At 44.4% G+C, this 23,839-nt stretch overlaps 1 protein-coding gene and 1 long non-coding RNA gene across 14 annotated transcripts in view; one reads left to right on the forward strand and one right to left on the reverse strand.

Moving 5' to 3' along the window:
* The window catches only part of COL16A1 (collagen type XVI alpha 1 chain), a 122,378-nt gene that overhangs the window by 95,038 nt on the left and 3,501 nt on the right, over positions 1–23,839 (forward strand). For all 9 annotated transcript variants that reach the window (XM_083625126.1, XM_083625125.1, XM_083625128.1 and 6 more), the window contains 19 exons: positions 2,388–2,441; positions 3,178–3,231; positions 3,823–3,876; positions 4,128–4,172; positions 4,739–4,792; positions 9,650–9,685; positions 10,670–10,732; positions 13,464–13,535; positions 14,438–14,491; positions 14,891–14,935; positions 15,505–15,549; positions 16,522–16,575; positions 17,314–17,367; positions 18,735–18,785; positions 19,666–19,755; positions 20,052–20,087; positions 20,246–20,290; positions 20,376–20,564; positions 21,405–21,471. In XM_083625126.1, the coding sequence (XP_083481252.1) occupies positions 2,388–2,441; positions 3,178–3,231; positions 3,823–3,876; positions 4,128–4,172; positions 4,739–4,792; positions 9,650–9,685; positions 10,670–10,732; positions 13,464–13,535; positions 14,438–14,491; positions 14,891–14,935; positions 15,505–15,549; positions 16,522–16,575; positions 17,314–17,367; positions 18,735–18,785; positions 19,666–19,755; positions 20,052–20,087; positions 20,246–20,290; positions 20,376–20,564; positions 21,405–21,471 (1,162 nt within the window). The remainder of the gene's footprint in view (positions 1–2,387; positions 2,442–3,177; positions 3,232–3,822; positions 3,877–4,127; positions 4,173–4,738; positions 4,793–9,649; positions 9,686–10,669; positions 10,733–13,463; positions 13,536–14,437; positions 14,492–14,890; positions 14,936–15,504; positions 15,550–16,521; positions 16,576–17,313; positions 17,368–18,734; positions 18,786–19,665; positions 19,756–20,051; positions 20,088–20,245; positions 20,291–20,375; positions 20,565–21,404; positions 21,472–23,839) is intronic.
* The window catches only part of LOC310767876, a 35,555-nt gene that overhangs the window by 4,309 nt on the left and 7,407 nt on the right, over positions 1–23,839 (reverse strand). For 3 of the 5 annotated variants that reach the window (XR_014551079.1, XR_014551080.1, XR_014551081.1), the window contains one exon: positions 20,318–20,388. The exons of 1 other annotated variant lie outside the window; for it this stretch is intronic. This is a non-coding gene — a long non-coding RNA (uncharacterized lncRNA). Of the gene's footprint in view, positions 1–20,317; positions 20,389–21,139; positions 21,198–23,839 lie in introns of those variants that run through there. One more of the 5 variants, XR_014551082.1, reaches the window with a different exon arrangement.

Below are 23,839 nucleotides of genomic sequence, written 5' to 3' on the forward strand. Positions count from 1 at the left end.
ATGAATAGAGAAGTCATTCTCATATTCCATGTTGTGTAGTTCTGTCAGTTAGATACAACACCCAGTTAAGGGCTGCTTGTGACACAGTGCCTTCTGAATAAAAGGTAACTGCTGGAGTGACTCCCATTGACCAGATAAATGAGCTGATGAGTTGTATGTACAGCCAGCTGCTACTCCTGACAATTCTGTAAACTGAAAATGATACTCCATTTGCTAAATATTCCACTGAAAGTTGCTAGCAAGGATGGATGAATGAGTTGCAATCTGTGCAGAATTCTGCCTGTGTCTTGGGATTTCTGTTCAGAAGTGAAGCCCAGGTTTACTCCGTTCACCTTCAGTCTCTCCAGATCTTAAATGGAATAGGATGGACTCTGGCTGAAACCCTTTTCTCCCCAGTGGCTTATAAGGGAAATAGTAACCCCTCCATCCCACAGTCGTAGTCAGGAGGTGCCCATGTTTTCTCATGCATTTTCCTATCACTTTCCTTATTGCAAAAAGTCTGGCCTTTGAGGGAAGCAGGTTTGTTGCACAAGAGCTCCAAATTTACTTAGATTGCAAAACCTGAATTTGCTAGTGTGTGGTCGAATCCCTCCTCAAAGCAGAAACAGTCTAGAAGTGCCCTAGAACACATCCACTGACTGGAGTTATTTCCATAGGCTCAAAATGAATTTCCTAATAAATGATCTCCTGTGCCATTTGGGGTTTTCCTCTTTTTTTGTGCGCAGGCTTTCTGTGTTGGGCTACTTCTTATGCTGGGGCTGCAAAAATGGGCCCACCTTTCATCCTGTCTTACAGTTCACTTCCTTGGTTGCTTTGAGAGAATGCTTCCTCCTGTGTCTTGGGCATCATGTGTGGTGATGGTTGCCCACTGCTAGTGGTGGAGGGAGCACAGCAGAAGGAAGACTTAGATAGTTACATAGTGGAGGGACAAGGTGGGGGCCTGGTTTTCTTCACCCACTTTTTTTTCTTTGGGGGGGGTGCAGCTGTTAAAGAAGATTATCTGAATGACGTTAGATATCCAAAATATTTAGAATGAGAGCACCACAAAAAATAGAAGGCAAATTTCCTGCAAGCAACTACTTGTAAGAATTCTGGCAAGACTCTCATAAGGAATGGGGGAACAATCCCCCCCCCACACTGTTCAATTTTTGGGCACAATTCAACAAAAGTTAATCAGTATCCACTGGGATTTAATTCATCACACAAATATCAACCTGATCCCATGCTTGCTTACACAGAAGTAACCTCACTGAGTTCATTGAGATTCAGGACTAAAGCATAGGGTTGCAAACTAAGATAGATTTCGTTTTTACCCCAATGGAATTTAGTCAAAACAACTTGGGCTGGATTGTGTCCTCCTCCTGAACCTACTGGATGATACCATGGTTGGAGACTGGGATTGGATTTGAGCAGATTTTTGTAGCTCTTGCAGACGTAGTTTTAGAAAGCACAAAAGAACAATGGGATAAGATGAAGATACTGATTTCTCTAGAATCCTAAAAATGGCAATGCTGGAAATGTGACATGTCAACCAAACTGTTGCTGGGAATTGCAGGTGGGGAGGATGCTATTGCACTCACATTTAGCTTGCCGGTTTCTCACAGGCATCTGGTTGGCTACCATGCAAACAGAATGCTGGACCTGATGGACCATTAGCCCGTCCCAGCAGGCTCTTTTTGCATGTTTATGTTATTAAAGCTTCTCCAGCTGTTTTACTGTGCAACACACGCTACTGTGCACATTCACCAAATTGTCCAAGATGCCTTTTGCAGAGCACAAAGAAATCCAATCAGTTGACTCTTTTGTCATGATATCATTCTGGAAGAATTTTTTTGTGGGAAGGGTTGGGGATGTACATAGTACTTTCCCTTTGAAAGAGTATCAAGGTAAGCTCCGTCACTTGGACTTGAAGGTAGGTGTGTGTGTGTTCATGTTTGTGTATGAAAATTCTGTCATACAGATAACACACAGATCATGCAGCAAGGTTTCTCCCTGACTGGCCCTTTTCTAGACCAGCATCTTCAGATGTGGGAAGAAATACTGTTATAAGCACTGCCGTTCCAAAACTTTGTTCAATGCATTATCAATAATATCTTATTGGTCCAATTCCTTAAAAGAAGAGTCACCTGTGGAGAACTGAATGCCAAAAAATCTTAACAAGAGGTACAGCTTTCCAAGCAACAGTAGCCAGATGAAGGTGGTATCTGATTGCCTCAAGGCCACTCAATACTTGTGTCACCGGGCTCTCATTTCTGCAATCCATTCTCCATTCACCCCCACCCTGCTATATGGCTTAGAGCACCCTCCCACCCACCCACACCAAATGCAATTAAATGAAAAGGGGACAGAAAATGTGAAACACCCCTTTTTTGTATTTCTTCCCAAAGGGTCTCCAGGGTGAACGTGGATCACCTGGCCCCCCTGGATCCAAGGGAGAATCGGTGAGTAATGGATCCTGCTTCTAAACTCCAGAAGAGCTACAAAACATGCAAGGGGCTTGTCGATCTAGACTAGCCCTCCCTCAACAACCTAGTGCCCTTCACATTTTTTTGACTACAAGTCCCATCAGCCCCAGTCAGCATGGCCGTAGTAGTCCAAAACATCTGGTGAAGGTCTAGAGCACCTTTCAACTAGATGTCTTAGAGGGATAGATGCTGTTAACCCTAGTTGAGATCCTCTTTGTGTGATCATGGGATCTGAGTGGCTGAAGCAAATAGTAGCAGGTGGTTTCAGCAGGAAAGTGAGTTACTAAGACAACCAAAGACATTTTTAGTGTGTATGATGGGCAATCCAATATTTTGATGACTATTTTCTCTCAATGAATGGAACCAAAAATCTGTTATCTAAGGTGATGCCCTCTAGATAGATTGTCTAGATATGGAGAGATTTTCTTGACATTTACCCAAGACCAGCATTTTACCTTCTTCAGTAATAATTTTTAATAACAACCATCTTTTGGGTAACTTACAATTATTAATGAAGATTAGAGGATGCATTCATTTCTGACTTTTTAACATTCAGCCAGGCTTTTTGGAATGGAGTTTGCAACACGACAACAATGATCAGGATCACTGTGCCAGACAAACTGCATGGAAGCAGTTTGTCTGGCACAGTGATGGTTGTCTGAGACCACAAGACTATTGTGTGTTGATGCTTTTCCAACATCCTTTTCCACAGGGTCCCCCAGGTCAGCCTGGATATCCTGGCTCAATGGGTCCTCCTGGACTACCTGTAAGTATGGCATGCAAAGGGAAGGATGGAATGGCAAATAAGGCAGGCAGAGAAAAGGTGGAGGGAGGATGGGAAAGGTTTGGCTCCCTTGCTGGGTGGGGAGGGCCTCAGGTGTGCCGCCACACAAAATCTATTTTGGTGGTGCAGGAAAAAACAGATATAACAGGTCAGCCAGGCCCACACGTCACAAAGCAGGAGTCTGCAGGAGAGCTGAAATGCCTCAGGCAAAACAGGCTCAAGCACATTGTATTTAGTCAGTTTTTGCTATCCAAAATTCACTTATATATTCTTTTTGCTTTTGAATAATTTTACAGCATACCCTGCTGAGGACCCTCTTGGATTTTTAAAGATTTAAGGTGTAAATTATCAAACTTGTCAAGTTAATATTTAATGTTCTCCATAGTAAAAATTCCCATGTTTGTTTTGTTTTAATTCAGAATTTGAAAATTCAAAATGTAAGGTTTAAAGTTCTGAACGTAATGGGGGGGGAGGGAAAAATCACTGGAAAAGTTGACTGCCCTGCTCAATTAATCCAGTATCATGTGATGACAAGTCTTTTCCTTTCTCCTTACCTACCTAACCTACTACCAGGGTGCTAAAGGAGAACGAGGATACGTGGGGTCATCTGGAGAGAAAGGAGAATCGGTAAGCGCCTGTCTTCTCCTGCCTGAACATGCCTGCATGATCCTCAGAGGCCCTTCCTTGAGGTGGATAATGACTGGAGGGTGAGCCTTTTCAGTTGGGGCACTGCGCTCTGACATGCTCACCAATGAGGCTTGCTTTGGTACCTACTCTTACATCCTTCTTGAACTTGACAAATATCTTCCCCAACATGGCCTCATTCCCTGGATTGTTACAGTATAAATGTCTCCTCTGTCTTCCCTTTGTTTCTTTAGGGTCCTCCAGGCTTGGATGGTCCTGCAGGGCCCCCTGGACCAGCGGTAAGCTCACAGCTGAGTTGTATGTATGCTCTGAAATAGCCAATCAAACCTTTATCGGTGGGCACCTGGTGCCACATACAGTGAGCCTGGACTTTTGCCAGCAAACGGTCAAATTGGACCACATTAGAAAGAATTGTTGCTAATTAAATTTCAGTGGCACCTTGTGAAAGACCAAATTTCGCCCCCTCCCCAACCTTTCACCTTTTGATCTATTTACTACATCAGTTGTTCCCAGTTGGTGGTCCGGGGGGGGGGGGTCAGTGACACCATTCACAGAACAAAAGCTTCCATAGAGATAACAATATTTTCAAAAGTAAGAATTGGGTTTAAAAAAACAAGGAGTCCTCAGTGCTTAGCTAATTGGGAACCACTGCATCGTGTCATAGTTACAATGCCCTGCGTTGACCAGAACCGATCATGCTGCCCTAAATCTGCCTCTGCTGAAGAGGTACAACCCAGACACAGGTTTAGCCATCCCAGCAAGAACTAGGTCAGCAATAGGTTTGTTGCAGGGAGCTCCTTGAAAAGAGTGTGTCCCCCTCACCTTTGTGCTCTCTGTACATCAGGGTCCAAGAGGAGAACGAGGACTGCCGGGCAGCGCAGGAGAAAAAGGCGATCAGGTGAGGTGTTCCTGTATTTGGATTCTTCTAGTTTAGTAGTGGCTAAGGTATTTGGCAAGTGGGCCACAGGTCAAGCCCAGTGTACCTCCTTGCTATACTCTAGCACACTTATGCTTTCTTCTTCTTCTTTCTTTGGCGATCACTCAAAGCCGAGTAAGATTGTCTTCCATGAACACACAGTCTTAACAGTGAGCCCTTAAATGACTGTGGAGGCCAATTCTGGATCCACATGTCCTTCCACAGTGGGGACATAAGTTTCCGGGTGGGAGTTGATCTCGATGAGGGTTTGTCAAACGTGCCTTCCTCTTAGCTCATTTCTCCTTTCCGCTCTGAGTTTGTGCTTCTTCAAAGCCCATGACACCTTTGGTAAAAGCTGTTCTCCAGTTGGAGCACTCACAGGCCAGTGTTTCCTAGTTATCAGTGCTTATACTACATTTTTTTAAGATTTGCCTTGAGAGCCTTTAAACCTCTTTTGCTGTCTACCAGTATTTCACTTTCCATTCTTGATTTGGGAATAGAGTAGATGCTTTGGAAGATGACAATCTTCCAAACAACATGACCAGTCCAACAAAGTTGATGTTGAAGAATCATTGCTTTGACACTGGTAATCTTTGTTTCTTCCAGTACACTGACATTAGTTCGCCTGTCTTCCCAAGTGATGTGTACAATTTTTCAAATTGATGGAATCTTTCAAGGAGTTGGAGATGGCATTTATAAGTGATCCATGTTTCAGAAGTGTACAGTAAAGTTGGTAGTACAATAGCTTTGTAAACAAGCATTTTGGTTTCCCTACAAATCTTCCAGTCCTCAAGCACTCTGCATTTAAATCTGGATAAAGCTGCACTCACAGAGTTCAGGTGATGCTGGATTTCGGCATTGATGTTGGCCCTTGTGGAAAGATATCTGCCCAGGTAGGAAAAGTGATCAACACTTACCAAAGTTACACCATTAAGTTAGACTTGTGGCGCTGCAGAGGTTGTTTTGTGCTTGTTGGTGCAGCACTTTGGTTTTTTGGATATTGAGCGATAGGCCAAGTTTTCCATAAGCTTCTGCAAATATATTTAGGATTGTTTGGAGGTCATCCTCTGAGTGTTCACACACTACATTCTCATCAGTATACTGAAGCTCTATGACAGAAGTTATGGTAACGTTACTTTTTGCTTTCAGTCTTCTCAGACTAAATAACTTAACATCTGTTCAATATGATTTCTACCTTGATGGGGAGTTTCCCTTTGACAATGTGTAGAATCATGGCGATGAAGATAATAAATGGAGTTGGGGTGATAACACATCCCTGTTTAACGCCTGATTCCACTGTGAATGGTTCACTTTGAGAGCCATTGTTATTTGTGATTGTTGCCATCATGTTATTGTGGTGGAGCTGAAGGATGTTCACAAATTTATCTGGGCAGCTGATTTTCAGAAGGACAGTTCACAGAGCAGTACGATTTACAGTGTTGAAGTCCTTAGTCAGGTCAATAAACACCATATAAAGGGGTTGATTTTGCTCTCTGCATTTTTCTTGAAGCTGTTGAGCAGTGAAAATCATATCCACTGTCCCCCTAGAAGATCTAAAACCAATATGGAATTCAAAAAGGGTGTCCTCGGATATAGTTAGGAGACGGTTTGCTAAGATCTTTGCAAGAATTTTGCTGGCCATGGCAAATAAAGAGATTCCTCAATAATTTCTGTAATCGGTTCTATCATGTTTTTTAAAAAGATTGTAAGTTCAATTCCGCCTACTTTGAAGACTCTGACTTTGCTGTTTTTCATTTGGTTAATAGCTGTACACAACCATAGCTGTCAACTTTTCCCTTTTCTTGCGAGGAATCCTATTCGGAATAAGGGAATTTCCCTTAAAAAAAGGGAAACGTTGACAGCTATGTACACAACTCTCCCAGATTTGGAGATACCGCAACCTCATTTCTAATTTGTTTTTGTGGGATTTGTGAGAGGACCTCGGTAGCTGCAGGGGAGTTGCGGTTAAGGAGATACTGGTAACGTTCTTTTCAACACAACACAATAGCTTCTTTATTTTTTAGAAGTGTGGTGCTGTCTGTTGAGTGTAGGGAGTTTACACCATAATTTATTGGCCCATAGATGGTCTTTGTGACTCTAAAGAAGCCCCATGCATCCTGAGTATAGGCTAAGTGCTGGATCTCTTGAAGGTTTTGTTTTGTTTTGTTTAATCCACCAGGTGTTCTTTAGTTCTCCGGTTTTTCTTTGAACCTCAGCCTTAGCGTTGGCATACGTTTTTTCTTAGTGGCACAGTTTATTTCTCTTTGCCAGATCTAAAGGCCTTCCTTTTCTTGTCAATAATGCCTTGGCGTAGTTTTTGCTTCTAGCTTAGCTGGAGAGAAGGCATCAATGCAGGCCTGACTCTGTATCATAACCAGGCCCTCCTTTCTTCTCTTCAAGTTTGCCACAAATTCCACCTGTCTGCAGTTATGGTGGTGTTTATGTCATGTTGGCTTAGTTTCTATGAGGTGTGTGGATTGCAAGCCCACAGAGGAAACTCCATGCTGCCTCGTGGTACGATTCCGTGTTCTGATCTTGCCTCCTTCCAATCAGCCTCCTCCTAGGGACAGGTAATTTTGCTGAGTCTCTGATTTGGGTCTGATTAGATCCCTCTCTCATGCCTGATGCAGAGAGGCAGCAGAATTACCCATACTCAGAGGAGGCTGCCTGTTGCCTCTCTGCATGAATACCTATTTCGGGCTTGCCTCATTCTGGACACATGGCCAGATCAGTGATTCATACGGGTACAGTGGAGCTGGCTCTGAGCACAGGCCAATCTTCCTCTTAGACACATTTTACACAGTGTAAAACAGTCAGTTTGTAAGGCTGGTGTGTGTCTTCCATTTTTAATATTTTAAAACGGTATGCTTCCCTTTTGAGACATTTAGGAGACACTGCTGTAAAAGATGGAGAAACTTACCCAGGGAGAGCCATTCTTCCCTCCCTGAAGCATTTTTGCAAAACAGTTTAAGACCTTCTGTTGGAGTCCAACAGCATTTGCAGAGCCACAGATTCCACCATCCCTCTAGAGGTTGTGCTACTCTTCCACTCTCTGGTGGGATGGGGGTGGCGGCAAAAACAGACTTAATGCAATCTGAGAAGAAATGGACACACCCACACCTGGGAAAATACAAAATGACCATTATTGGATGACGGCATTGTGTGGGTATCCTATTTTAAAAAGCAAGTGAACAAACAAGCAATTCCACACTTTGCATGCTTAGTTTGAAAGTACTTGGAGTAGCTGCAAAAGAATTTTCCTCCTTGCATCGTGAGGCAGGTAAGCACAAAGCATGTCAAACAGCTACCAGACAGTGCTGTGCTGGCTTAAACACTCCCTTCTGCTATGTAGAGTTTCCCCAATCCGGGATTTCCAACCAATGTGTCAGTTAAAGCTTGAAATCCTGTTTCTTCTTGGGTGGTAATTGATCACCTGGCTTTTGCCAGCCAAACTCCTGCTGGGAGAGAGACAATATCCTGCTGTTCATCCTTTCTGCCCTGTTACCTGCCTTGGCTCAGAAAAAAAATAATGAAATGGTGGTGGATGCCTTGGAAGGGGTTTTCATCCATCCCAGATTAGCTGGCATGTCAAGGTGAAGCAAGCTTAAAGCCAGAGGGAGGGGACCATCTATGCCACCCCCTCTCCCCACCACCACTTGTATGGGGAATGAAAAAGAGCTGCCTAACATTAATATTTATTTGCTTATGTATTATTTATTTATATTAAACATGCTTCCAGACTTTCCATAAAAATGGCCAAGGCAGCTAACACCATTAAAATGACATAAGTAAAATACAGCATAATGACAAGGAGCAAACGCAGCAGATTAAAAAAAACAAAAACCAACCCAAACAGAACAAAAGAGGCTTTTTTTAAAGCCTTCATTATTTCTCTGCATCTCCTGCCTCTGCCCCAACTTCTATAGGCTAGGCAAAAAAATACACCAAACAGCACACTGAGTAACCATAGTTGGAATGTCAACTCCAAAATTAGTCACAAATTGTATAATTACCACTTCTACAGCCTGACCTCTTTTTATAAGGCGCTTAGGGCACCATACTTTGGCATTCCCTGGTTTAGGAAGTCATTTACATCAACCCTGTGAGGTAGACTAGGCTGAGACTGGGCCAAATTCATTTTTTGTGCCTAAGTGGTGAGGATTTGAACCTGAGTCTCACCAGTCCGTTCGGAATTTTGATCTTTGCAGGGTAAAATGACTTCCATACTTCTTAAATGGGTGCAGTTGGGGAAGATGACACTCTGCTCCCTTTAAGTGTTTTGACACATAAGCTGTCCTTCCAAAGAGCTCAAAGTATCTGCCAAGGAGGCTCTCTCCCCGAGGCATTTTAAATCAGGGTACTTCCCAGGTCTTACCCTACCTTCCTTAGCTTCAGATACCCCTTTTGGTATTTAGATCAGGGGTAGCCAATCTTTTTTCCTTCTGAAAGCCACATTCTTGGGCAACCTTCTGGCAGCTGTGTGACAGTGGTGGGCAAGGCCAGGGCAGAAAGCCCTGATATTTGTACACAAAAAAACCCCAGAGGTTTAGCAAAAGGCGTCGCAGATGAAGGACACACATTGCAGCCAGGAGCAATGATGTTATGGGCTTGGCTTAGGAAGAGTACCGAAGGTTGGACATAGAGGGCTGGGGGCTCCTCACCCCTGCTTCTGATGCCCCCCTAGGCTACAGCATGGCCTTCAGTGCCATTAAGCCACTGTCTCCAAACCTGCAGTCCCAGAGGTTTACCTGCAAAAAAATGTGACTCTACTCAAGTACCTATTTGGTCCACTCTGCTGTGGCTTTACTTGTGGCTGATCAGCATTTCCTTTCTTCCCAGGGATTTCAAGGTCAACCTGGTTTCCCAGGACCACCTGTAAGTATTGCACATCTCAAAGGAGTTTTTAGATTCTGGAGCACTGGGTGTGCTGGAACAGCACTGTGAAAAAGCAGGAGACCCACAGCCCTCCCCCCTTCCTCCCTGGGGATTTGGATGAGAGTTTGTGGTTATCTTTAACAGAGCAGAATCCTAAAATAAATCCAATTAAGGGGGAAGGATCTTTAGTCCTGTTTCAAGAAGGCAATCAAGATGTAAGAAAAACAAAAGTGAAACCAGCCTTTTGTCTGATTATTACAGAGGGATTTTGCTGGGATGATGGGTTTTCAGGAGCAGATGAGAGAAGCTTACAGGCGGTGGCTGGGAGAGGGTCACCACAGAGATCAGAAACATTTCAAATGGTGTGTGAAAACTATCCAAAAACTGCTTTCTCTGCCCCTTTTTGTAAAACAGGAATTGAAGGGCTATATCAGGAATCTTAACATTTGGAAGCTCTAAGCATAGCAGAGGTGTCGGCTCCTTTTCAGAAGCAAGCTATCAAGCAAAAGGCAGGGCGGTCTGCGTGTGCTGCCAATTTAGCATAAGTGCAGAAGAAGCCCTGGAACGTGGCACCGGAATTCAGCTTCCTGAGAATCTCAGTTTATATATTCTTAAAAGCATATTTCTAGTGCTTACGGTTGCAAAAATGCACATGAGCAATGCCTGTTGAAATCTCAGAAGCCAAAAGGGTGGTCGGATAAGATTTTGAGCAGGCGGGGAGGGGCGGGAGGCAGCTCCAGCGCCTTGGCCTCTTCCTCATTATAAATTATGCAATGAAATGGAAATTATGCAAATTTGCTTAATCTGGATAATTTATACATGCCGCAGAATTCAGCTCTTTTTAGTATAGAATTTTAATTTTTTCCTGTTTAGCACAAAACAGCCACTTTGGCCTGACTGCAGCTTTCCTCTCAAATGAAGCTTGTTTATAGACTCTAAAGCCAAACGGCTTCTCAAAACTATCTGTTGCTTTTTGCTTATTAGGGGCCGCCAGGCTTCCCAGGGAAAGCAGGACCACCTGGACCTCCAGGGCCTCAAGCAGAGAAGGTGAGTAGGGGAAATAATAGTAATAATAGCAGTAATTATTATTTTATTTATTTATTTATTTATTTATTTATTTATTTATACCCCGTCCATCTGGCTGGGTTTCCCCAGCCACTCTAGGTGGCTCCCAGCAAAATATTAAAATAGAATCAAACATAAAAAAAACTTCCCTAAACATGTAAAACATGGCTGCACACCACCCCAGTCTCTGAGTGGTGCGAGATTCCAGGGGTTCCAGGCACTCACCTAGGATCTGTGTTTCCTTTTGGGAATGCGGCACAGTGGAGACTGTGGCGTCTTTATGATAAATGGTTTATTTACACATATATACAACCTGAGTCTATAATAGAGGGGTTCACACCATCAACACCACAAGTGGGGTCTTCCTTCTCCCACAGCTGCAGCCTTGGATTCAAGCAAAAATCAGGCATGATTCTGACTCTGTCTTCCCAGCCTGCTTCCAGTTTCTAGCCTTTAGCTCACATAACTCTTAACTCTGACATTTGTCTAACTGCCAGCCGCTTTCTTTGTTACCTTAAAGTCCCATACTTAGGGTTGTTACCTCACCAGGAAGCTAGCCTGGTTATTCCAGGAATTGAATCCCTGCTAGATCCAGGAATTAAAAGGTCCCGGCATACATAATATTGAAAGGATGGAAGGAAGGAGTCTCACTTTTCCTGTTAATGGCAGAGAATGGGGAAGGACTAGCCAGTGTCAGTGCTTCACCCATGTCCCCTGCCCATTGCTGACAGGCATCTGTGTCACCCTTTCTGACCAACCTCCTTTCCTTCCCTGCTGCTTCTTTCCCTTCTCACCTTAAAGACTCACCTTGTAGCAAGGATGGGGAAAGCAGCGGCAAGAGAAAGGTCTTTCTCTCTGTTTCCCTCCCCTCCAGTTAGAGCATTGCCAACAACAGCCTCCCACATGGAAGGCAGCTTTTGGGAAACATTGCCCTCCAGGCATCCCTGGAGAACTATACCTCCAATGTTTGCTGTATCCAGGGACAGTGTGGTTGCGATGCTTTAGGAGTCCCAATAGTGGGAGGGAGAAATGGAGACGTTTTCTGCATTCCTTCACTCCCAGACAAATGTAGGAGAAGGGAAGGAGGGCAGAGGGAATCTGGAGGCTCATAGGGATGGGGCAAATTGCAGGAGGGATGAATCAGCTCATCCATTCACCATTTATAACCTTCCTTGCAAGCATTTGAAAATGCTTGAGTTTTATTTCCCCCCACTGGACAGTAGGAGAAATCACTGAAAGCAAGTAGAAATTGGGGTGAGCCGAGAGGTCGTCATCCATCACTACCTGAGAGTGTGATGTTCCTTCATATGACAAGACAGCCTTTGTGGTTAGAGGGTGACCTGCTGAACCAGGAAGGGGCAGGTTTAGTTGCTTTTCTCACTGTCACTGTGGGCAAGTCACAGAGTCGTTCCAATGAGAATTGTCTTCAAACCTTACCCTCTATCCATGTTTGTTGACAAAACACTATCCGGGAAGAAGGGGTCATTTGTGCTACATCTTTCAGGAAAGCTCTCTAGCAGCACCAATGATAACTCTAGGGAGAAAATAGCTGTTGAGTTGCCCAGGGAAAGAGGTGGAGCTGGGAGGAGAGAGAAGTGTAGTCGAAAGGAGCAGATCACCCCTGCTCCCTGGCCTCTGCTGACACCTGCAGCTCATTGCTAGGATAGCACCTGGAAAAAATTTGAATCAATGATTCAAGTCTTGGAGTCATAGGATTGTAGAGTTGGAACTGGAAGGGACCACAAGGGTCATCTCTTCTAACCCCCAGCAGTGCAGGAATCTTTTGCTCAATGTGGGGCTCGGATCCACCTGAGATTAAGAGTCTCGTGCTCTACTGACTGAGCTATCCCAGCAGTTACTGGAGAGTAAGCCTTTTGCTCACTTACCTGTTCGCCCTGCTTTTTCCAGGCACAGATGGGGTTTTGCTTTTGAGGTTTGCCCAATAGTTTTCCTTGCGAAAACCTGCTCTATAGCACTCAATCGGAACAAACGTCAATTTGGTTTTCTGTGGATTGCTGTTTGCGCCAACTGAGTGCTAAAAAGCAGGTTTTGGTGGGGAAAGGTCCAGACAAAAATACCAGAAACAGCGCTCAAACACATATCTCTAAAGTATGAACATTGCTTGGAGAGAGTGGAGGAAAGGTGAATAAGCCCTCTAGAGTTTAAGGGAGGTGGATATTGGCTGAAATGTGCAGCTTGAAACTGGTATGGAAAGAATGACTGCCTGAAATATCTTGTTCAGGTAAGACACAGCGAGCTCAAACAGGTCTTGGCTTCTGGGCACTTCTGCAGTCCTCTGGCACCAATTTGTGGGAACACCTGTGAATCATTTGCTACAATACATCCCATATACCAACCTATCACCCTCCAGATGGTTTGTATGGCAACTGCCATGCTGTGCTGAGGGGAGCTGGAGTCCAACAACATCAAGAGGGTACCAAAGCCTTTAGCACTGACAGCTCTGCTTCATATGCCTACCAGGTATCAGCTGCCATGCCCAGGTGGTCTCCACATGCTCTTTCAACCTCCCCCGATCCAAATTATCCCCCCACCCACTTGAATTCCCCAAGGAAAAGGTAGTTAACAGGAGGAATGCAAAGGAATCATGAATGCATCTGTCACGCCCAGCTCCCTTTTGCCTCTATTTTGGTTTCTTCTCCATGCACGGCAGTCATAGCAATGTAATCATTTGGTGTTGTGTGGGTTTTTACAGGGTAGCGAGGGGATGCGTGGCTCTCCTGGCATGGCGGGCCCACCAGGGCCTCCAGGACCCCCTGGAATTCAAGTAAGTATGCTGGTTGCTCAGCAGTTTACAGATCCTGAACATGGATATGAGACAACTAGGCTAGATTAGCCATGATACTAGGTACTCTGCAGGGGGGGAAAGACACAGCTCCACAATGAAGCCTCTGTTATGGTAGTTATTTAGGTGATGCAAGCCAACCCCATCCTGCACTTTAAATTTCTTAAACTGCTGCTCATGACTGGAGTGTGCTTTTCTGGGCAGATGTGATGCTTCTTGGCTCACATGCACCTGTGATGGATGGAGTGATGGACGCTTCTAACAAGGAGACTTACCATAATTTTTCCTGGGATACTTCAGACCCTTTTACAGCACACCAATATGCCCTAACATGGTAGTAATCATTGTGTCACTTAAGTAATAGCTCAGTTCAGACGTTACAATAAACCATGGCTTGTGCTAGCCATTAGAACCCAAGCCATAGTTTGTTCTGCCAAATATTCAGCAAGCAAACCATGGTTTAGAACTCCTTGTCAGCTTTCATTTTCCACCCTCAACTTTGTATGTTGATAAATTCACTCCTATATCCATGGTGCAACTGCCTCAGAAGCTGGAATGATAGCTGTAACTATGATTTGTTGATTCTGGCATTGCACCAAACAAAATTTGCCACAAAATATAGTTTACAAACTAGTTTCAACCCATTGTTTCTCACTTGGCTTGGAAACTATGTATTGTCAGGTCAAACATTACCCCAAAACACAGTTAAGCTTCCTTAGTCGCCATTCAGTGTAACATCTGAAGTGAAACTGAGCCAATGTCTGTGAAGCCCACGTGCATGCTTATAATGCAATATATAAATATAAACTGTTGGCCATGTAATCTTGGTTATCTACATGACAGTGCAAGGAATGAATGCATCTATAACCTGAGTTTATTTCTAGGGTCCACCTGGTTTGGAAGGACTAGATGGGAAGGACGGAAAGCCAGGGCTACGGGTAAGGATGCGAATCCCGCTAGATGGTGGCAACGTCTTCACCTACAACTTATTTTGGACTTTAAAACACACACACACCATCAATTATATTGTGTCTCAGAATTACTGGTGAGCTCAGCTCTGCCTCTGATCTGACCTTACCCCATTGGGCATTGATTGCTTGGGGATTGTACCGTGAGACCAAAAAAGAGATGAAAAGCATAGCATTCTGCTTGACTCCAGGACTGCTTCTGGGATAGCAGCCTAAACCCATCTAGTGGGGCTGGAGGAGTGACGGCTGCTTCCTTTGCATGATGTATAAGGAACTTTATGCTTCAGATATTGTTAAATCTCCCAGTAAAACTCTCAGATTTGCACCAGCATCTGCCCTTTGGTGGTACTAACTTGTCGTTTTCTCTAGGGCGACCCAGGAGCTGCAGGACCTCCAGGAAGGATGGGACCTCCAGTAAGTTGCAGGTCATCTTATGACCATGTTGGACCTATGGAAAGTAGGGAACCTTAGTCCCACTGCGCTCCATTTCAGGGCAGCCTCTTTTCCCACTGAAAGAAGCTGGTATTGACAAGGGCAGTAGGACAATACCCTTTAAGTAATCTGCACCCGCTGTACTTTGAGCTTGAAATGCAGACATTAGCAGGTGGCAGTACCATTTATCTACATACTGTGCAAAGCTTCACTGGCCAATTTCTGGAGGTCAGGGTGTTGTCGTTAAAGGTGCAAGAGCAAGCTGGGATGGTTGTGCTTTATGTTCTGGTCTGTTGGCAACTATAAAAAGGGGGGGTGGATCCATAGCTGTGGGCCTAGAGCTTAATTGCAACTATGAGAGTTACTCTAACACAGCCTTTGCCAACATGGTGCCCTCTAGATGTTTTGGGCTACAGTTCCCATCAGCCCTAGCCAGTGCTGGCTGGGGCCAATGGGAATTGTAGTCCAAAGTATCTAGAAGGGACCAGGTTGGCCAAGGCTGCTTCAGAACCTTCAATGAAAACTCTATTTTTTTTCTTTTCTCCTTCTAGGGCTTCAAAGGGAAAACAGGTCACCCCGGTCTCCCAGGACAAAAGGTCAGCGACTGCAAGCATCATTAAGTGATAGGTGCTTTTGAGGAGGGGGGCAGAATTAAAATAAATCAATGCTATCTGTAAGATGGGCCCAGTAAGGAATATGGAGACAATTCCATATAGAAGTGCAAAAAAAGGAATGCTCATCAGACAGGGACTGCCCAAGACAATTTGGCACCTGAAGCAAAGCATAAAAAATGGCACCCTCTCCATGCAAGGACAGAAGGGGTAAGTAAGGAACAAGGGGGGGAATAAAGATCTACATCGGTATCTGCTGCCCCTGTGGATCCTGCTACCTGATGCAGTCATCTTACCTTGCCTCATGTGTGGGCTGGCCCTGATCACAGAACATAGTTGTGGGTTAAGAATTCAGTTTCCTGGAACATCAGCTTTCATTTAAAAACAAAACTGCAAGTTTCATGTTATGGTAGCAGCAGTAGGCACTAGAAGACTGGCTAAATAGGATCTCCTGTGCTCAGGGAGCCAGGACTTTAGAGGGAGCCCTGCATGCCTTCTTTCTTCCCACCCTTAATAATTAGCAGAATAAATCATGAAAATTGCAGGGAGGGGGTGAAACTTAGTAATGTGAAGTAAAGCATGCAAATGTACTTGTTTGATCTGTGCAGGCCACAGGATTCTTCTTGCAGAATTTGGGTGACCTATTTTTTCCTAGTACAGAGTAGTCAAACATCAAAGGTGTTCTGAAGCAACAGGCTACGAAATATTTGGGGCAATAGCCCTCCAGTGTTCTGCAGCAGAGTCCCTGCTTTGCATGTAGAAGATCAGAGATACAACCTGCGACTTCTTCAATTGACACATCAGTCACACTAGTGCATTGAGAGGCATGCACAGCAATCATAGCAAGCCCATCCTCCTATGGATCTATGTTGTTGGGATCCCCAGGACCAGACTGTGCCAGCTTTTTGTGGAATATCCCATATAAACATGATGAACCATGCATATATTACTTCTTAGGGTGACTGTGGTCCTGCAGGGCCACCTGGGAATCCTGGCCGGACTGGAGCCGAGGTGAGTTATCAGCACACCACCAGAAGTGTGTTGTTTTTACAGGTCAATGCTCTGGGCACACAACACAAGACTGTACTCTTTTATTCTGGATTCACAGACTGATGGAGTTAGCCACTAAATCCAGCCCACAGCTCTAATGCACAATGGGCTGTTCTATCCCTGTAACACTCATGCTATGCTCCATTGCAGCATCAGCTGCATGTGTATATAACAGTCACTTTCCTGGGTCAGGAACTTAAGGCAAGGTCATGCAGGTGAAGCTTGGGGCTTTCCAGACAGCAGTTCACAATGATAAACAGGCTGGGATTGGCAAGATTGCTAAGGGAGCAGGGCAAACTAAAATATGGGTAAAGTTCCTATCCTCATACTGTGCAGACCTCTTATTTCTCCGATGTAAAGGAGTGGCAGCCATTCCCCCAATGGGGAAAAAGAACTTGGGAACCTTGTTGCTATGGGGATGTTCATTTGCCAGCTCCTCCCTGAACACCTTGTGACATGCAGAGCAGCCTGCAGTGCAAGCAAGAGCAGATGCTTCACAGAAGGGTAGCTTGCAAGAGTGAAAAAAAACAGTCACTGGCCAATCTGACCTGGGTATAAGAATGTATATACAACATGCGCTTAAAGCCTACTATATGAGCAATCTGAAGATGAGTCATTAGTCTCCACTGAATAGAGTCATGTGTCTGATCTGACTTTCCATGGTATCCTTCAGCTTTCTCTTTCTCTCTTTTCCTTCAGGGAGAGCCAGGCCCTATGGGACCTCAAGGCAGACCAGGTCCTCCCGGCCACCTTGTAAGTCAAAATACTTAATTCTCAGCCTTTGCATGATTGTTATTGGGGCTCAGGCTGGGTCTGAGTCACCTGCTAAAATGAGTTCCTGCTTTCCAGAAGGTCCATGATGTGTGGATTCATGTGAAACATTATGCAAAAGACCATGCAGCTAGTTAATTTTTCAGTTTGGGTCCTTTCTCACTTTTCAGGATTCCTTAAAAAAAAACCAGTAGAAAGCTCTGCAGCTGTGCTTTCTGCACAAGCTAATGTGGAAAATAAAAACAGGACCCCTCCTCCTAAGAATAGTAGTTGCACTTAGGAAGTATTGTGAATAATCAGAATAATATATTGTAGTTGTATATTCTTACCTCAATGCAGAAGTTAGACATTGCTAAGTCACATTGAAAATGTCAGGGTTCCAGTTACATCTCACCCACGCTTCTCTTTGCCCTGCCACTTTCCACCAGGAAAACTGAATCAGAACCAAATGGCAGTCGGGTTTTTAACAGATTGCTATTCATACCAATTTATCGCTAAAGAGGAGGCTTTTATTTCATCCATTTTTCAGTGGGACTTAGCTGGATTAGGGCCTCTGAGATTTCTGCATGTCAAGTTTGGACAGTGAAAATTTGCTAGAAAGTTGGATCTTGGAAAGCCAAGTGGGATATAAAGCCACACACAAAATAGAATCACCTTTAGGACCAAACTCGATTTGGGAGGCAGCCATGTTCGTTTCTTCACATGGCTGCAACACTTGCATATAGAGCAGGGGTGGATTGATAATGTACACATTAGAAGGGGCATAAAAAAAAGGGAGTCACATCCTTCCTTGCCTTATCATACACAGTTACTTTGGGTGCTCTTCTCCCCAAACTGACTCCAATACCACACGTGAGAAAATGTGAAAAGTGGAGCACAAGGATGAAAGACAAGAGGAGAGCTTGGCTCCCTTCACCCATGTGCCCCATTTGATATAAATAAAGATCCATCTTCTGCCATGTGAGTGAGACAGCAAGCCTCATCTGGTCCAGAGTCGGTGAGTGATGTGAGAGAGTGAATGAAAAATGTAGCTTTGCAAAAGTGCAATAAAAGAGCACTTAGAATCTCAGCTCTGTTGTTGTTTTAAAATTTTACTGCTGACATAATTATTCCACTCTGCTTTATAGTTGGTTTTGGACGCATTTTTAATTTGGATTTTAGGTAGCATTTCAGATTTTCTGAGCTGCCTTTTGGGTCTTTTTATGAACCAAAAGGCAGGGGTAAAGCACTAATAAATTCCTAAATAAAAAACAAAACCCTAGTGTGTGTTTCCCCATCAGTTTTCTGTCTGTACTGCATTCCCCAGTTAATCCTGTTATTAAACTTGCTGTGTTTCTCTGCCTTTTCAGGGTCCCCCTGGAAGCCCTGGCCAGCCAGGCCCAGCAGGACTTTCCGGAGTTGTGAGTATCATTCCTGCTACTGTTGGCTCCCTGTTGGCAGCTGCTGCTAGAGAAATGGTCAGCTTCCTTTTCACATAAATAAGCAGCCAATGTCATAAAGCCACTATAGAAAGCTATGGTGCAGCAACACTTAGCATACCATGTACAGTTTGGTCATCATATCTCAAAAGTAATATTGCAGAGCTTGAACGAGGCAACCAAAATGATACTTAATCGGAAAGGGTACAGTGTTTGGCGGTTTTAGTTTAGAAAAACAGGAACATCATTGAAGTGTATAGAATTATGGAAAAAGTTAGTAGAGAGACGTTTTTCTCCCTCTCTCATAATACTAGAACCCAGGGTCACCCCACGAAGCTGAATGTTGGAAGATTGAGGGCACACAAAAGTACGGACTTGTTCACGCAGTGTATAGTTGAATTATAATGAATTGGCTACCACCAGATGTGGTGAGGGCCACCAAATTGGATGACTTTAAAGGGGGGTGTAGAATGGAGGAGAGTAATAAGCCTATATACCACTATGTACCTCTGACTACCAGTTGCTAGGGAACAAAGTGGGAGATAAACTACAGTGGAACTGCATGTTGGAGGTTTTGTGAGAGAAGTTCCATATATACAAAATCTACTGAGAGTCAGCCCACATTGCTCCTGAGCACAGCCTGGGGGGAGAGTCCTTATTCCAGTGTTGACTGTTGCACCCCATTAGCTATACACTACAAAGGCCTACATCCGGGTAGACATACTGATGCTCTCCAACTCCCATCATCCCTGACCATTGGCCATGTTGGCTAGGACTGAGTTGGAGCCCAACAACATCTTCATTCCTGCATCTTCTTGGCTGCTTCTAGCAGTATCTGATGCCTAAAACCTTCTCTCCCCAGGGGCTGAAGGGTGAGAGGGGATCGCCTGGGGAAAGAGGTCTCAGTGGAATTCCAGGCCAGCCAGGCCCACCAGGTCACCCAGGCCCACCGGTAAGTGTGGCGGGTTAGAATTGGAATGCCTCGAGATCAGTCTGCTGAAAAACTCTGCGGCCAATCTTTTGTTTGCATTTTAAGGGCCAGCATGGTCCAGTTCGTAGAATGTTGGGTTTGGACTAGGGGATGCACATTCAAATCCCAACATAGCCATGTAGCGCATTTGGTGATACACAAAGCTCATATGAGAAGAATATGAGATTGTTACAAACCATGATTTATGGGCCTAGATTCAAAATGAAAAGAAAATAACCTTTTGCTTCTCTCCCCCCCCCCCCCCGGTTGATTCCTAGGGCGAGTCAGGCTCAGATGGACAAGTGGGCAAAGAGGTATGGTAATTGTGGTCTCTGCAGTCGTCTTGAAGACCTTCCCTCTTTGGCAGGTGGGGGGGCAGTGCCAGAAGAAGCCTGCCCTGAGCATGTGTGGGGGGCAAAGCATGGTGAGTCTTTATCTCCATGATTATTGCTTCCCTTTTCCTTCTTACTAGGGTGCAGCAGGAAAACCAGGCCCTCCAGGACCCTCTGGACCAAAGGTAAGTGTGATGGCTTAGATCTTAGTGTTAGTCTCCAATCCCGTGAAAATGCCTCATGGACTTCTTGCCATCTTTTTTCTTCCAGGGTGAACCGGGGTCTGTAGGAGAGAGAGGACACCCTGGTGAAAAAGGCAGAGCTGGGATGCCAGGAGGGCCAGGAAAGAGTGGCGAGATGGGTCCTATTGGGCCACGTGGCCCCTCTGGGGAGAGAGGGCAGCCTGGTCCTCCTGGTCCCTCAGGAAGTCCAGGGAACCCAGGATTGCCTGGGACCATGGTAAGAGATGGGGAGTGTGTGGCGACTGTTTGAGGGGTGCAATGGGAGACTGGAATGCCAGGCAAGGTTTCCAAGCAAGGCTTGGTGCTGTCAGCAGGTGAAGTGTTTGGTTATAGGCCTTCTTGTATGCTGTGACCAACTTTAATAAAAAGAGACATAACTGATTAATTACAATGCAATACAAAACCAGATGCTGTACATACAGCAGAAGTCCCAAATCCAGCCCCATACTGGATTCTGATTAATGCAATATAGAGGAGGAAGACCTCACTCAGCCATGACACTTGCTGGGTACTTATGTCACTACTTTCAACCTAGTTCAACTTAAAGAGTTGCTGTGGAATTAAAAAGCTCCTCTGAGCTCCTTAAACAGAATGGGACAAATGCAAAAAGGGAAAACAAATCAGAAGTATAAAATTCTGCCTAATACTGTGTGCATTGAGAGCAGGTCAAACCCAGGGCCTGTGACTCAGAAGTCACCTTTCTAAATTTCTTAGAGTGTTGGCTGGGGCTAATGGGAGTTGTAGTCCAAAACATCTGGAAGGCACTGGATTGGTGAAGGCTTTATGACCCACCTGATTTGACAGCAAATGTGTGACAGCTAAGGGACATGTATCCAATGGAATGGGTTGCCTGAAAAAGGTGCAGAGTAAGGGGAAGAAACTATTAATGCTGAAAATTGCTTAGGATATGCCATGGGAAGGTTCTTGGCACAGACTATTTAGAGGACTACAAAAGTAACAGATTCTGCAGGATTAGCATTTTCTCTGCCGGTGTGTCTCTCTCCTGCTAGGACAGAGAATGACTTCTGCCTTTTCTCCTCCTCATTTTTCTTGCTAGGCGGATGCCATCAATTATGATGAAATCCGGAGGTTCGTCAGACAAGAACTGAACAAAATGTTTGATGGTTAGTAGCAAACATTGCTGGGGTGGTGGTGGCAGCCATATTGAGTGGGGAGAGAGATGCTGCTTTGACAGAGAGAAGGACCATATTCCCAGTAAGTGCCCCAGAAGAAGGTTGTCTTCGACCGCATTCTGTTTGGGCTTTTTAGAATCTTTACAAGAATGGTGTTTGATAAAGAATGATTTCTTGGCACAGCTTTGAGGCTCCACCTCTTCCACCTTTGGCTTCTACTTCACATAAATATCATCTCATGGCTTTGCCATTTGGGGCCATTGAGCAGACTGGGTGTAGCTGTTCCTTCTTTATTGGATAAGTTGGACAGATCTTTTAAGCAGTGGCAGCCGTGCCACAAGATGATGTGGCTGCCTTGGTGGTCAGATTTTTGTGGGGTACTGTGAAGAGCAGTAAAGTGAGAGACCTGTGCAGAGTCTCTTCATCTCAACGAGTCATGTGCAGAAGAATATGCTGCTGGATACATTCTTGTACCTGCCCTGATTTTATGAGCTTCTTTCTCATGGCTCCCGAACAAATAACAAGGATTTAAACTTGTGAATGGACAAAAATAAATCCTTGTATACATATAATTTAGCCTACCGTTCCCAGGTTGGGGGAGTGGGAGGTAAAGCCCTGGAGGACTGTGACTGAGTGGTAGAGCATCTGCTTTCCATGCAAAGTCCCAAGTTCTGTTAAATCCCTGACATCTCTAGGCAAGCCTGGAAAAGATTCCTATCTGAGAACCTGTAGAGATGCTGCCAGTCAGGGCAAGAAATATTGAGGTACACGGATTAATGATCTGACACAGTTTAAGGTGGCTTACTGTATTTCTTTGTCCCTATGATTGCTTCATGGGAGCCAAAGTAGCTTCCATTAAGAACTTAAAAGACCCACTTAGCCAAGCATCCTTTTCTCCCAGTGGCCAGCCAGCTCTGCCTTTGGGAAGCCTGAGCACAGCACCCTGCCTGCAGTCCCCAACAAATGGTATTCAGAGACGTACTGCCTCTGACAGTGGTGGCAGAACATAGTAATTGTAGCTTGCAGCTATTAATAGCCTTATCCTCCGTGGATTCATCATCACGCTTGATATTGTGGATATGTCTTTAAAAGGCTAAAGCTCCTCTCTGCTACTCCTCTCTCAGCATTATATATCATAGTACACATTCTAGAACAGAAGCTTGTTCCATCATTCCCCTAGCTGAGGCCCAACCTAGGATTTATTTATTTTTTAGTGGATTTATAAACCACCCTTCAAGGCTCTCAGGGCATTGTACAATTTTAAAATAATAAAACAGATAGGATAAAATTCAATAAAAGGACAATACAAAATCACAGGAGCTGCAGCCATAAAATTCAGTAGTCGGTATAATCCAGCAAAAGTCATAAATACAGAACTTAGATCAGCCATAAAACAGACTGGAATGCCTGAGCAATTTTTTTTAAAGTCTTTTGCTTAGTACCACATATATATAAATAGTAGTTTTTGCTATTGTGAACAGCTCTGAGCTTCCCAGAAATGTACCATACAAATATTCAATTAACGAATAAAAGCCAGTTTAAGCAAGCTTTAGTTGCATGGCAGATTTCATATATGGGGTGCCACAACTAAGAAGGTCCTCTCCCTGGTTACCATCTGCCTATTTCCCATAAGCTACCCAATAGAAGGCCCCTGTTGTCCCTGCCACTAGCTTGGGATGCTAGAAGAATCCACTGGGCTCAAGTTCCAAAATGAACCCTCCCAGACGAATGTGCACATTGGAATGTTGTTTTGTTTTAGAATCCATTCTTCAACAACCAAAAATGTCACCCAATTTTTGCCTTTAAGTTATGGCATGGTCTGAGGACTGCCTGAAACCCTTTTCCCTGTAGTGTTTGGTTTTTGGTATAGCATTCAGCTGCTTGGAAAGACTAGACAGCAAAGCAGCTTCCGCAAAGCTTGCAAATGAGGCTGGATAAACCTGTAGGACGATGAATACTGCTTTCAAACTTTGTACAGAGGAAAATGTGGTTGCCCATGGTACCCATGGTAGTGGCCATCTTTTTTTCCATACAATGTCTCAGTGTGGGGAAAAGATGGCCATGGGTACCTGGGACCAGTCACTCCTTTCTCCATACAAAATTCCTGGGACGGCCAGGGGTTTTTGCAGTTCCTTTTTCAAATGGTGCAGCAGTGGTGCTTCCTAGCTAAGTGGTAGCTGTACAAAAGAAAAAAGGAAAAGCTTTTTTAAAAAAGGTTTTTCTTTTTTCAAGAGAGTTTTGTGCTGATATTTTCCCAAAATTCTACACATAAATGGGACAGGATAGTCTTTATATTGATTATGTTCAAAACTGATGCAGATTCATTTTTGTTCAAAACTGATGCAGATTCATTCCAGCA

This window comes from Podarcis filfolensis, assembly GCF_964270895.1.
Source record: "Podarcis filfolensis genome assembly, chromosome: 8".
Classification (NCBI taxonomy): domain Eukaryota; kingdom Metazoa; phylum Chordata; class Lepidosauria; order Squamata; family Lacertidae; genus Podarcis; species Podarcis filfolensis.